This window comes from Saccopteryx leptura, chromosome X, assembly GCF_036850995.1.
Source record: "Saccopteryx leptura isolate mSacLep1 chromosome X, mSacLep1_pri_phased_curated, whole genome shotgun sequence".
NCBI lineage: Eukaryota > Metazoa > Chordata > Mammalia > Chiroptera > Emballonuridae > Saccopteryx > Saccopteryx leptura.
Window position 1 is genome coordinate 31,404,222 of NC_089516.1, and position 14,997 is coordinate 31,419,218.

Genomic DNA, 14,997 nt, shown 5'->3' on the forward strand with positions numbered 1-14,997 from the left:
GATATCCCCTGCCTTGTCTTGCCCCAAGGACTCACCTGCAGCAATCCCAGCTGCAGCCTGTAGAGGAGGTTTCGGGCTGTGGGTGTAGACAAAATGAGAAGTCTCCTTTTCTCATAAAATTGATCCAGAAGTGCAGCTGCTGTTCTGACGCCCACATTGACATTCATGGCTATAATTGGAAAGGGCCAGATAGGTCAGAAATGTTCTTCTTGTTCTGGGTCAACATAGCCTATGATTAGACACAGAACCGTATATGAAAGAAGTGGACCCTGAGATAAAGATTCAATTATGGCTCTGGCCTGTTTGCTCAATGGTAGAACATTGGCCTGGCATGTGGAAGTCCTGGGTCCGATTCCTGGCCAGGACACACAGGAGAAGCGCCCATCTGCTTCTCTACCCTTCCCCTCTCTATCTCTTCCCCTCCTGCAGCCAAAGCTTCATTGGAGAAAAGTTGGCCCAGGTGCTGAGGATGGTTCCATGGCTTCTGCCCCAGGCTCTAGAATGGCTCTGGTTGCAATGGAGCAACATCCCAGATGGGCAGAGCATCACCCCCTATTGGGCTTACTGGGTGGATCCCGGTCAGGTGCATGTGGGAGTCTGTCTCTCTGCCTCCCCACTTCTCACTTCAGAAAAAAAAAAGATTCAATTTTAAGTAGTTATGCAGGAGGTGGTCCCAAGGAGCACTGGTAGAGGAGTGGGGAAATATATCAGTTTTCTCTTACTGCTGTGACAAATTACCAGGAATTTAGTGGTTTAACACACAAATTTATTTTCTTACAGTCCTGGCCATGAGGAGTTTGAAATAGGCTTCAGTGCGTTAGAGTCAAGGTGTTGGCAGGGCTAAATTCCCCCAGAAGCTCTAGGGGATAATCTGTTTCTGTGCCTTTTGCAACACGTAGAGGTCACCTGCTTTTTTGAGTTGTGACACATCCTCCATCTTCAAAGCCAACAGCATGTGCCTTTAAATCTCTTGTCTTTCTGATCTCTGCTTCCCTCATCTTTTTCTCTGGTTATGATAGCAGGTCAGCCTCCCTCTTATAAAACCCTAGTGATTACATTGGTCCCATCTGGATTATACAGGATACATTCTCCATCTCAAAATCCTTACTTAATGATATCTGCAATGTCCATTTTGCCATGTCAGGCAATATGTTCAAAAGTTCTGGGGATTAGGATGTGGACATCGAGGGGAGGGGGTCATTATTCTCCCAACCTCAGAAAGTGAGAAGGGAAAACAAACAGATATATTCCTTCTACATTAATATATGAAATTGAAGAACTTCAGGTACTTAGCTAATGGTGAACATGTCTCTCTCCCTCTCTCATCTAACTCTGAATGGTTCACATTAAAGGGAAAGTATAAAGAGAATAAATGACTGGGAAAAGAGACAAAAATAAGAGTATTTAAATAAGAGATATGTCCAGAATTTTCTGACTAGTCCAAATTTCATACTGTTATCACTACCGAGTTCAAGTTTTTTCCCCTCAGTAATAATATCTGACATGTATTGAGGGCGTACCCTGGGCCAGGCACTGCTCTATTCCATTGCTTAGTGGATGACCTCATTTAATTTTTGCAACTCTAACAGTAGGCATTTTCTTCCTCATTTGACATAGGAGGAAGGGTTCTAAATATGCAAGTTCTATATGACTTGCAAGCCAGTATTGAAAATAGGCATTATGCTATCTGGACTCATGGTACACTGCCTTTAAATAAAAAATCCTTACAAATGTAGAAGGGAGGAACAAAGGTAGCTAGAGCAGGCTACTGATTCATAGTGTCACTAATGGATGATCCTGGGTTCCCATCCAGCTTCATTCTTAGAGGACATGAAAGAGAAGTCAGAAGATAGGTAGAGGCAAAGGAGGAGGGTGGGAGAGATAACCTGAAGCAAGGATCCAGAAACTATTTTCACCAGTCAGATGAAGAGTGATGACATTGGGCCCTGGCCGGTTGGCTCAGTGGTAGAGTGTCGGCCTGGCGTGCAGGAGTCCCGGGTTCAATTCCCGGCCAGGGCACACAGGAGAGGCACCCATCTGCTTCTCCACCCCTCCCCCTCTCCTTCCTCTCTGTCTCTCTCTTCCCCTCCCGCAGCCAAGGCTCCATTGGAGCAAAGTTGGCCTGGGCGCTAAGGATGGCCCCATGGCCTCTGCCTCAGGCGCTAGAATGGCTCTGGTTGCAGCAGAGCAACGCCCCAGATGGGCAGAGCATCACCCTCTGGTGGGCATGCTGTATGTATGGATCCCGGTTGGGTGCATGCGGGAGTCTGACTGCCTCCCATTTCCAACTTCAGAAAAATACAAAGTATGTATTATGAAACCCCTCCTCCCTATACTGGAATCCAGAACCAAAGGATTTTCAGATTCTGCTGTTGTGATAAGAGGGCTACAGACATACCTGCACAGGTGGGCTCTGTGCCAGACCAAGCCAGGTTAGATTGACATACTCGGGCAGGGCTACCCTGTAGCTCATAGCCACCGATGCAGGAGAACTCGCAGGTGGCTCCATAATTATCCCCGTCACTGGAGCATTTCATGTATCCATTATCCGGGGCATTGAGTTTGCCACAGCGTCTGACTGTAGGGACACAAGCCAAGATGAGTCTCAGTGCTAAGCTCTCCTCCACAGAATAATCAGGTAAAGTGAAGGTTCAGATGCACCAACTTTGTAATCAGGCTTCTACATCAGTACATGAAATGAGTGAGGAGGCAGGAAGAGCTAACTGGCCATGGGGTGGGTCTTGGAATGGTCACTGTTCATGCCACTGAGACCACTGAGATAACTGGTTTAACCCCCCCCCCCCATGTTTTGTATGAGAAGGTTGAATGCAGAAGAGTAAAGAGTAAAAATACTTAGTAATTAGTTTCCATGAGGCATAAAATAAACCTTAAAAACAGTTTTTCAGGTAGACCAATGTTTCTAGAACACCAAGAACATGGTGCAAGGGGCTCAATCTAGAGGGCTTCTAACCTCCTTTATAGAAAGACTTGCACTTTAGCTGGTCACCCTAACCCAGGGGTGGAAAAGATATCAAACAATATTTTTCTAGGACAGCTAGGGGTGGGCTCATGTGAGACTAGCTTATTGCTCTCTCAGACTCCTTAAGTAAGCTGCCAGAACTGAACCTCATCTCGGTTTGTATTGTGAAATACAAGCATTAGGATGGCACATTTTTTCAGCCTCATCAGAGGTGAACCCAAGCTGGGAGGTATCCATACGGCAGTGGATGTTCACACAGGGTTTTTGCTTGAGGGCCTGCTTCCCTTTGCTCTTGTAAAGAGTGGGGGAAGCTAATAAGCAGTATTCTTACCTCTTACTTTAACTCGAAATTTGCAAGTGCCCTTGTTCTCAGCTCGGTCATAAACTGTGTACTGGATCTTGTGGTCTCCTTCTGGAAAATTCGAACCTGGGGGGAGGCCTTTTAGGATAACACTTAAAGGGGAGAAGAAAACAGAAAGAGCAAAGACGATAATTATGGGCCTACCAACACTTAGGCCATTGTGGGCCTAATGATCATTAGCATTTGTTGAGCACCTCTCAGAAGATGCCACAGTACAGTGAGGCAACCGCTAAGCCAGTTTGACAAGAACAAAAATCTATTGAAGAATATAATTTTCTGAGATTTATCTTGCTTTGGAAGAGCATTCTGAGAGCAGAAAGTGAAAGTCTCCAATTCCTGGGAAGTTATATTTACTTCTCTCACTGGAAAGTAGACCAGAGGATGGAGGAGGCTGAGAACCCAGGGATAGTCATTGGCAATTAGGGCCTGCAGGGGGTGCTGGAGCTTTCTTTTTCTATCTGGGCCAGTAGAGACCTTTTCTGAGCAAAAAAGTTAACTTCACTGAGATTCTTTGGTGATGATGATGATGATGATGATGATGATATTGTTCTTTGCACTTATACAAATTTTATATATGTCAGGCAAGTTTCTAGGAACTTCACATATGGTTTATTTAATCCTCACAGTAATCTTATGAGGTAGGTATTATTATCTCTATTTCACAGATGAGGCAATTGTAGCACTGACCAGTTTAAGACCTTTCCCAAGATCACCCAACTAGGGTGACTCCGGCATCTTTCTTCTTGGCCGTCTGATAAGAATACCAGGAGGTACAGAATGAGCAAATGCCAGGTTTTGTTTGTATGTTTTTTAATAGACAGATAATTTTTCTCTACAGTTCTTAAGAATAATGAGAATATTTGGTAATAATGGACATGTAAAATTATCATTGTTACCACTAAGGAGAACCTCATACCTTAGAACCTTGTCTAATGTGGTTGTTTACAAGGTATGAAGTGAGGGGTATTGGGAAAGCGCCAGAAATCCCATCATTAGAGCCATGTTGTTTGGGGTCTTAGATGCTTTAAGGTCCTCAAGAAGCGTGACTGAAACACAGATAAACCTGAGAGGCATCATACCTAATATGAGTGGCTGCTAACCTCTTGGAGATTAATCTCATTTGTGACATGCAAATAAGTCATAAGGAATAAATAAGGGAACTCACAGGAAGCAGTTGTCAGAGCTTGACACTAGAACCTTCCCTTTTAGAAGGGGAGTATATAACAGTAGCTTCCATAAGACATGGGGCAAAGGGATCGCAGAGAATGCCAGAGAAGCAAGGAGCCCAAACGAGAGAACTGAAAAGAGGATATGACTGCTTCTCTGACTTAATCATTCTGCCAAAGCGCGCTCCCCACAGCATCCTGCGCCAGGCCTCTGCCAACTCTGGGCTTCAGAACTCTGCAAGCAGACAGCTGCTCTGAACTGAGGGGTAAGGGGCTACTATGACGCATTTTAAAATGTCACGTTTATAACCATAATAAAGATTACCCATTAAAAGGCCAAGGTGAATAGAGTCATCTGGTGACCTGATATTTTGTGTTTATTACATAGGATTTCATTCACAGCTGTAAAAATCAAAGAACCTATTATATTTTAGGAGTTGATTCAGGCATTGTGCTAGGCCTCAAAGATTTAAAGATAAATAAAACACAATCCCTGATTATGCCAACTGTGACTTATTTTTTAATACGAATTGCCCAACGTTTCTTGTTAAGGGTTTGTGATATGTATATGTAACAGGAAATGAATAATTTTCTAAATGAAGTTTGATTTTCACTTTTTAGGAGTTACAAGCAGGAAAAAAACTAGTAATGTTATCTAAGCTAGATGGTACACTGGAAGAAAATTATCAGAGTGTAGAAACAAAATATCCTGCTATGGATGGAAGATTCAACCACTTCCTGGATTTTATGTTATTGCTAATAATTGCTTTAAAATGTTTTCCCTTGCACAGCCTGGGTTGATAAAATTAGAGAAATACTTCCCCTGCTGTATGGCTCACCAGGGGATAATTCAGAAGTATCCTTTTTCCACAGAAGGAAACTCAGTGGGGAAATGTAACAGGGCCATGAACTTTAAGGCACGCATATGAACATGGTGGCATGAAGTAGTGGCCTCCAGGGAACATGGAGACCAACCAAATAGCTGTAGGGGTACAGGTCCAGATGCTAGATTAGAAAAACAGGTAGCTAACTTCACCAAATGGAATCACCCAACTTCAAAAGCATTTTGGATGTACGTTAAACTATAGATGCAATTGGTCATGGAGAATGGGAAGCTGGGGTAGGGAAGAAGGCAAGAAGACTCCTACTCTTTATTTTAATAAAATTCTTCTGTAAATGTTTAATGTGGTCATAAGTTTTTGAAAATTAATTAAAAATCAAAAGTTTTGAAAGAAACAGGTGCCCAAAAAGGGTGGTGGTGGAAAGAACTGTATTAAACCATATTCACAGAGCACAAGGGATGCAGCATCTGGCTCTGCTTGTGAGACACAGAGGTTTCCAGTGGGGTGATGGCTTAGAAAGGCCTGCAGGCAATGGTAGTGATTCTACCCCTGAATTAACCAAGTGGCTTCCCTCTTCCTGTCCCTCCTCTTTGCTTCTTCCTATTACCCCTTCTTAACTTCCTTTCTTCAACAAATACTGACTGAGTAACAACTATGTGCTAAGCATGGTTCTGGACACTGGGAACATGACAGTAAGCAAATACATCAGTAAAAAAGTTATCATATCAGGTGGCGAAGACAACTATGAAAAAAAATAAAGCATAAATGAAGAATAACTAACAGAGTGCTGTACCAAATTTGAAAGCATCAATAGACTGGTGTAGATACACTTCCCCACTCTGGGTAGTAAACATCTCATGTAAAAGAGGTAACAGTATTCCATCTGCCAAGTTTAACTTACTCGGTTAGAATGCCGTCTGCTGTATCTCTTCCCTCAGGGGTATCCCAGGACACCCGGACTGTCAGCTTATTGGGTTCGGCAATGCGTTCCTTCACACTTGGGCACTTGATTCTAGGAGGTTCCATATCTGAAAATATAACCGTAGTATTCTCACCATCATCAAGAACTATCTTGTCAACTTGGGGTTTGACACCCACCATATGACATGCTCAAAGCTCTTGGCACTCCTGATTTTTGAAGGGCTTGTCTACCCTCTCTGTATTTCTCTTCCCTACCTTCACCTTGCATCTTCTCTCTTGTTGAGTTTTGAAGATTATATAGGTACTCACATGTACATCACTAAACCTGCAATCCACAGGCCTTGCTAGGTGTCTTATGGCATAATTAGCTATAGCTTTTTTTCCCCATGTTTCCAAATTATGCTTACTGACCTGGCAATATGGCCATAACCCAGCTGTGGTGTGTCTCTCCTGCTTTAAAAACAGCATCATAACTGTATTATTCCATACGTAGGTGGGACATAATAGTGAAACTAAGAGACATTGATAAGAGTGTGGTGGTTACGGGGGGGGGAGGGGGGAATGGGAGAGGGAAAGGGGGTGGGGAGGGGCACAAAGAAAACAAGATAGAAGGTGACAGAGGACAATCTGACTTTGGGTGGTGGGTATGCAACATAATTGAACGACAAGATAACCTGGACTTGTTATCTTTGAATATATGTATCCTGATTTATTGATGTCACCCCATTAAAAAAAATAAAATTATTAAAAAAAAAAACAAAAAAAAAACCAACAACAGCATCATAGAATATTAGAGAAAGGTACCTTAGCTATCATCAGTGATTTAATTCAAGGCAATAAATCTTTAGTAAATGCCTGCCTTACCAAAGGCATCACCCCAACTACTGGAGTTGAGGTGCACAAAGGTAAGAGAATCATATGCTCCTCAAAGAGTTTACAGTCCATTAAAGGGATTATGTCAGCACACATGAAATATGACATGAGGTAGAAATAGCATTGCTACAGGAGAGGTAAAAGAAAATGCTACAGAGGCTTACAGGAGCCATCCAAATGCTCTCATTTTACATATGTAGAAACTGAGGCTCAGAGAACTTAAGTGATTTAAGGTCATGAATGTTGACAGTGACAGTATGAATTAAAACCCAAGTCAGAGCACTTACTTCTGACGCAAGCCCTCTCTCCTCTGGCTGTATCATTACCAACATATTCTTCAACATCTTAAAATGAAGAGTGGTCTGTCTGGGTCCACACTCCCCTCTAACTGCCACTGGGTCACACCTACAGTTTGTGTTTTGGGACAGTAGTTTTACCTTGGCTATGTTCCTCCAAAGACCTTCAAAATTTCCCCAGTATGGTAATGAAATTTCTGCCCCCTCACTATCAAGGATGGGTTGATAATGAGCGCTAGAAATAAATGAGATGTCAGTTCTACATTGCGTGGAATTTTATCTTATTATAGCCAACGTGAAAATAAAAGAAATAGAGTTTGAACATTAACAAATTCTAATTGATGATTTTGAACAGGCAGAGAATGCATTTCAAGAGGGCATGGCAAATTAACAACATTCAGGTGCACATTGCTTTACATATCAAGTGTTAAGTATTTAAATGTTACCACAACACAAATGAAAATTAAATGTTATTTGATTCTGAATCAGAAATATCATTGAGAGACTAAATGCACCAAGTAAAATCTTCATATACTGTCTCCTTTTTCTAATAACTTCTCTTTTTATTTAGGGTAAAAAATTATTAATCATTTGTTAAACAGTTTTGCCTTCAGCTATCCAAATTTATTTTTATTCTATATCATGTTCAATAGAGTGTCAATTTACAGACTTAATACACTAATACTAAAATAACCACCATATTTTATTGAATCTAAGTCACTATTGATTGCATCCCAATTTCAGGGAGATTACAGAGTAAAAAACTATCTTTCTTAGAATTAATAAAATAAAATATATAGTATTATGATCAAATGGAAGTTGCTTAAAATGCATTTAGTGTCTAATTTCAGTTACTAAGTTTTTTTAAATATTTTTTTTACTACTGTAGGTAATAGAAGACACACTTTCATAATTCAGACAAACATTTCACAGATTAGGGTGAATCAGAAAGACAAGTATACAATATCTTCCTCCTATTGGTCAAATATAGCTGGCAATTTCATCATAGAAAGCATATATATTTTTTTTCTGAAGCTGGAAACGGGGAGAGACAGTCAGACAGACTCCCGCATGCGCCCGACCGGGATCCACCCGGCACGCCCACCAGGGGCGACGCTCTGCCCACCAGGGGGCGATGCTCTGCCCCTCCTGGGCGTCGCTCTGCCGCGACCAGAGCCACTCTAGCGCCTGGGGCAGAGGCCAAGGAGCCATCCCCAGCGCCCGGGCCATCTCTGCTCCAATGGAGCCTTGGCTGCAGGAGGGGAAGAGAGAGACAGAGAGGAAGGAGGGGGTGGGGGTGGAGAAGCAAATGGGTGCTTCTCCTATGTGCCCTGGCCTGGAATCGAACCCGGGTCCCCCACACGCCAGGCCGACGCTCTACCGCTGAGCCAACCGGCCAGGGCCAGCATATTTATTTATTTTTAAATTCAAAGTCCAAGCGTCCATCAGTAAATGAGCAGATGAAAAAAGGCTGTGGTGCCTTTACAGAATGAAATAGTACCCAGCCATGAAAAAGAAAATATTACCTTTTGCAACAGCGTGGATGGACCTGGAGAGCCTTATGCTAAGTGAAATAAGCCAGTCAGAGAATGACAAGTAGCATATGATTTCACTCATATGTGGAATCTAATGAACGAAATTCAGTAACAAGCAAAATAGAGACAGACTTATAAATGGAAAGCAGGACTGACAGCTTTCAGAGGGGAGGGATTTAGGGGACTGGGTGAAAAAGGTGAAGAGATTAAGCAAAAACAAACAAACAAACAAACAAACAAAAACTCAGACACAGACAATAGTGTGATGATTACCAGAGGGAAAGGGTGATTACCAAAGGGGGGAGGTAGAAGAGGGTAAAGGTGATGAAAGGAAACTTGTGGTAGTGAATCAACAACACAATGTACAGACGATGTATTATAGAATTATACAACTAAAACCTATATAATTTCATTAACCAATGTTACCCCAATAAATTCAACAAAGTTTTTTTTTTCTTAAAAGAAAAACATTAAAGCAAAAGGGGAGGCTGGAGGAGAGGAGATCGATTTCAGTGTAAGATTACATTGTGCTACCACTTTTCCTTGGAGTAACATTGTTAGAGTGAAGAGACTGTCTTAGTTGCTGTGTCAGGTGAACTAAACATCTGGATGATATACTAAGTTGTTCTCTGTGTCAACTAGACATACTGACATTGTGAGCAAACAAGTTCCAAATTTGGTTACCTGGGTGATGAATTCCAGAGTTTCACAAAGCCAGCTTATGCTAGCTAACAATGATCAGTTAAAACTGGCCTAGTATTTCAGAAGCAGTGCTTTTCCAAACAAGAAACAAACAAAAAAACAAATTACTAAAAATAATAGCTAATATTTACTGTATCTTCCTATATGCCTACATCATGCTAAGTACTATTTCCACATTATTTCACTGAATTCTCACAACCACCCACTAGACTAAGGAGTGTTATTATCATCCCCATTTATAGATTGGAAAGCATTTCCTTACTTTTGGAGTTTCCTTGTGGTCTGGGATTTTGAGACATGATCAAATATTTTAAAATTATTTCAATAAGCCAAACATTTCTGGGTATCTGCCTGCTTTTGACCTAGTGTTTTCCTCCAACCTCTGCACACACATTCTTTTTTGGTTGCTTGCTACAGCTTCCCCCTAAATCTTTAAAGAGCAGCAACAGCAGGACTGGATTCTATTGCAACCTTAAGTATCATGACCTCTCTTTCAGCTGATGAGAACAGCTGGCTGCCCTTTGCAGATGCTCCAGAAACCTAAGCCTATTATTATATAGCTGTGGCTATCATTGCTTTTTATGTTATTATAAATTTCCATGAATGAAACAGACAAAGTTGTTATAGAAACATAATGATGATTCCCTATTGGGTCAGGATGCCCATGGAGCCAGTTATTGTGTGGAAATTCTGAAACTCTCTTGAAAATCCTAGCCTTTTCCCCATTCATTGGAGACATCTGACAGACTGTGTCCCTCCTCTGTGCTCTAGTTTCTTCTCTGCATATAAAATACCAGAAACAAACTTATTGCACTGTATTAACTTCTGTTTATCTAAGAAGCTGAACTATATGTCCTTGGGATCCTTAACACATCTAACCAGGTAACAAGCAAAAAACAAACAAACAAACAAAAAACTTTTAAACTAAGGCTATATATTAACTATATACTAAAATGTTTACTTAGTGTTTTCCAGTGGAAATCTACGTTTGAAGATGACTGCTAGAGATATGATTATGCTTCACAATATGACAATAACTTTTATTTGAGGCTGCCTGGCGTGGGTTCCTTTTTCTCCAACCCATTCTAAGGCATGATGATATTTTTATCCCAATGAAGGGTTGTCACAACTTCTCCTAGCGAATAGGCTCAATTTAATGCCCCTTCCTCTCTGACTGTCCACATATCCCATTCAAACTAGCTCGTTAATTGCTGCTTCTCTCACTTCTCTTATCCCTAGATCTTTCACATCAACTTTTTCTCAATCTATACAGTTAATGTGGCAGAGATTGGTGGATGCTCACCCACTATCTGATCTCTCTTCTTTTTCAGCTAAAGAACTTTGCCTGGGGCTTTGGCTTTCCAGAATAAAGACTACATTTCCCAGCCTTCCTTGAAGTTAGGGGTGGCCATGTGATGGGTTGTGAGGAAAAGTAACATGTGCAGATTCTGGAATGTAGCCTGATCTTTTTCTCCTCCTCTACCCTGGTTTGAATGTGAATGTGGTGGGGAGCTGTGGTAGTCATCTTCCAGGCGTCCCCAAACTACGGCCCGCGGGCCGCAATGCGGCCCCCTGAGGCCATTTATTCAGCCCCCACTGCACTTCTGGAAGGGGCACCTCTTTCATTGGTGGTCAGTGAGAGGACCACTGTATGTGGCAGCCCTCCAATGGTCTGAGGGACAGTGAACTGGCCCCCTGTGTAAAAAGTTTGGAGACCCCTGTTAGACTGTGAAATGAGCTGCAAGTTGAGTATGAAAGAACAAGTGAGAAGGAACTTGGGCCTAGGATGCTGCCCTGGACTGCTTAAGGACAAACATTTATACGAGAATGTAACTCCTATCTTGTTTAAAGCATTGTAATGTTGGCCTTGTTAATAGTATCTGAATGATATATAAGCAATCACACCCATTTTTTTCAAATTACTCCTATATAGTACCGTGCATGGAATCTTTCAAGATATATTTCACTAATGATTTCCAAGCACTGAGTTAAAAAAAAATACCATGGTAAATTTCCTGCAAAGATGGCTATCCATAATCCCCTTACATATTTGCTGCTCCTTCTACCAAGATATAGAATCTATTTCCCATCCTGTGTCAGTCTTGTGACTTGCTTTGACTAATAAAATGCAAGGGAAGTGACTGTATGCCAGTCTCAGGCCTATGCCCTTAAAGAGTTTGATAACTTCTACTTTTTCTATCTTAGAAACCAGATCCAATCTAAGGAAGTCCAAATATCCGACTGGAGAGACCACATATAAAGGAAGAGAAATTACGAATGAAGAAAGAGCGAAAGAGACTCAGACAAACCCCAGCCAGTACAGCCACTTCCAACTGAGATGCCAGAGATGTGAGTGAAGCCATCTTGGATCCTCTAGATCCAGTCAGTCACTATGTGGAACAAGCATGAGCTGTCTCCACTGAGAGCCGTTCAAATTCTCAACCCAAACAATCATGAGCAATAACATGGTTGTTTGAAGCCACTAAGTTGTGTGTGCCATGTTGTGTAGCAATGGAATGTTGATCCAAATATAAAATAGTTTGATGATGAAGGAAGGAAGTGATTGTGTCACAGAGCACCAGGAGAGTGTGACTACCAAAGGCAGAAAAAAACCTGGACCCTGAAAACTTTTCTAATTGTTTGCTCCCCACAGCTAGAGTACAATCCTATAAATGTCTCAGGGAAGTGGTTTCTTTTTTTTCTTTTCACCATTTAATATGTTAGAAAGGTTTTCCAAATGGAAAATAAAATAGGCAATAATGGGAGTGATAAATTCCACAATTAAGAGTCAATATTACCAGAAAGATGGCCAACTAAAAATTAATTGGTGACATGTTTATATTGGAGATACGCACTAAAATTTCACCTGTTTAGTTTGCACTAACAAACCATGTCAGGTAAAAAGTGGGCCAGTATGTCACTCTATCAGGTGGTATCTAAACTAAAACTAGTTTCCTGGAAGTTTGCAAACAATGTGTATTTTTCCGCCCAGGAAAAAATTGTCATTTCTTACAGTCATCTACAACGATACAGTGATAACTTTATTCTTAGCCCCACGATGCTTGTATCTTCAACTAAATTTCTGTAAATACTGTGGTGCAGCCCAGCAAACTTACCTGTGGGTCATTGGGAAAATCAAGCTGTCAGATAGTTGAGAAGCCAGAAAAGTATTCCATCAATTTGCATACCTTAAATCTTATAAATTTTTTATTCCCAAGTTTCATTTGGGTTAACTCTCCCTCTATTCTACTTTAGGAAATGTAAAGCAAGCAAATTCAAAAACCAGCTTTGTTTATATATTGTTCTTCATTAAAACAACTGAATCAGGGGCTCTCTGGAGGTCAAAAGAAATTTACTGTGTTTTCATTATTCATGGTTTTTTGAACTTTATTTTTTTCTTCTTCTTCTTTTAGCCTAGGAAAGTGTTGGCCTAGAGAGATCATGTATTATCAAAACCTGGTCTCTTGATGAAGACTTGCAATTTTAACTGTCCTTTGCTCTATCTAAATGCCAATGTACCTAAAAATAACTTAAAATGGAAAGGATGAAAAAATATTTCCCCAGAACAATAGTTGTTACATTCTAAAGTTGACTTATTTTTATACCAATGAAAGTTGTAGTTCTTCAAATATTTTACCCTCCTAAAATTTGCTATATTTTTTCTCCCACATTGACTTATTTCAATCTATATCTGTTTCTGAAATAACTGTGGATTTGAATTCACTGCCAGAGTGTGGTCTGCATAAGAGAATTAATCTTAGCTTTGTGGTACTTTCAAATTGGCTAGACCACAGAACTGACCACCCCTGAGTCAAAAATCAGCCCAGCATTTTCTCTTCCATCCAGGTCTGGAGGAGAAGTAGGACAATTTCCTCAGCACTCAGCATAGCTCTGGCCAAGACGCACTGTTTAAGGTTGTGTGGAAATCTGGGAACTACTCAGCCACGTGTCAGCTCCTAAAATAGGCTGAGGCTCTGAGTTATGTTCAAGGACCTCCTAGTCCACCAACACACAAACTTATTAAACCAACTTAATACATTCAAAGCCAAGAGTCAGTGATATCCCTGTAGTAAAATTAAGTGGGAACAAACTCCAATTTATCTGTCACCAAAATAAAAATAAAAAAAAAAAGAATTGCCTGCCTGCTTTGTCCATTTCTCTCTTTCCTGGGAGCTCTATGCTCTCTTGTGGCTCACTGGTGCCCTTTTACACACTCCCACCTAATTTCATACACAATTTCTTTTCCCCCAACTATTCCTCAATCTTTCCCTGGCAAACTCCAATATAATTCCCTGAAATTGGGGTCCACTTTGTAGTTCTTTCTCTCTCCCTCTGGGAAGGTTCCAGGCCCATCTGGTCCAGCTTAAGATCTGCTTGTTGCTTTTTAAGAGTAATTAGCATTTTCTTCCCATTCTTCCACACAATCTGGACATCTGAACTGTGCGATCCCTAGAGAACACTTTGCTAATGCTTGCTTAACAGAAAGAGTTTTGAGCATCTCCTCCCATCACCTCTGCCCCTTCCAATGTGAGGGAGGAGAGCATAATTTTTTTTTAATTGTTTGGAAGAACTAGCTTGCACATATCAAATCACAGGGGACATACTGAAAGGAACATCTGTGAGGGGCCCCTTTGACCTGAACATCTGGCCTAGGTTATATCCTTTATGAGAAACATGTTCAGAGTTCATAGCCTCAACGCCATTCTCCCTGCACCCATTCACCAGGATTTCTCTGCAGTCTTCTTTTCACTGACAACTGCAATGATTCTGGAGGAGATGTTTAAAACTTCAGAAAAAGGCTGCTGGGCCACATATTCTGTTCATACTGTTTTTCTATACTCTCCCCTTAACTGACTGAACTAAAAGTCTCAAAGTTATATTTCCCAGCTAGGTGCCAGAAAAGTTTGCCAAAGAGAGACACTCTCCTGAGAACACAGGCAGGAAGAAGGTGGGAGCCATTATGCTTCTGTTAGGATCATCAATGAGGGTTTCCCCGGACTCCTGAAATATCAGCAGCAATGCAGGCTCCTGACTTCATTGTCCTCAATGACGGTGGCAGTTATAGAAATGTCAGCATCAACGGTGGGCTTATGAACTTTGGGTAACATTACCACCCCACTTTTGCCCCTGCAGGCCTTGGTTGGAATGGCTTTCTGCTGTAACTAATCTCTGGTAACAGTTTTCCTCTTTTGCTCCTCCAGTTCTTCCTATACTTTTGTAATCAATTCCCTATCGTAAATCCTCCTCTGTTTGAAATATCTAGAGTGGGTTCTGTTTTCCCAATTACCGACCAATACTAACTCCTACCTAAATCTTAGTAA

At 41.2% G+C, this 14,997-nt stretch overlaps 1 protein-coding gene across 2 annotated transcripts in view; it reads right to left on the reverse strand.

Moving 5' to 3' along the window:
* The window catches only part of SRPX (sushi repeat containing protein X-linked), a 91,621-nt gene that overhangs the window by 17,468 nt on the left and 59,156 nt on the right, over nucleotides 1–14,997 (reverse strand). For both annotated transcript variants that reach the window (XM_066356402.1, XM_066356401.1), the window contains 4 exons: nucleotides 6,251–6,377; nucleotides 3,312–3,433; nucleotides 2,399–2,578; nucleotides 36–169 (listed from right to left, as the gene is read on the reverse strand). In XM_066356402.1, coding sequence (XP_066212499.1) covers nucleotides 36–169; nucleotides 2,399–2,578; nucleotides 3,312–3,433; nucleotides 6,251–6,377 — 563 coding nt within the window. The remainder of the gene's footprint in view (nucleotides 1–35; nucleotides 170–2,398; nucleotides 2,579–3,311; nucleotides 3,434–6,250; nucleotides 6,378–14,997) is intronic.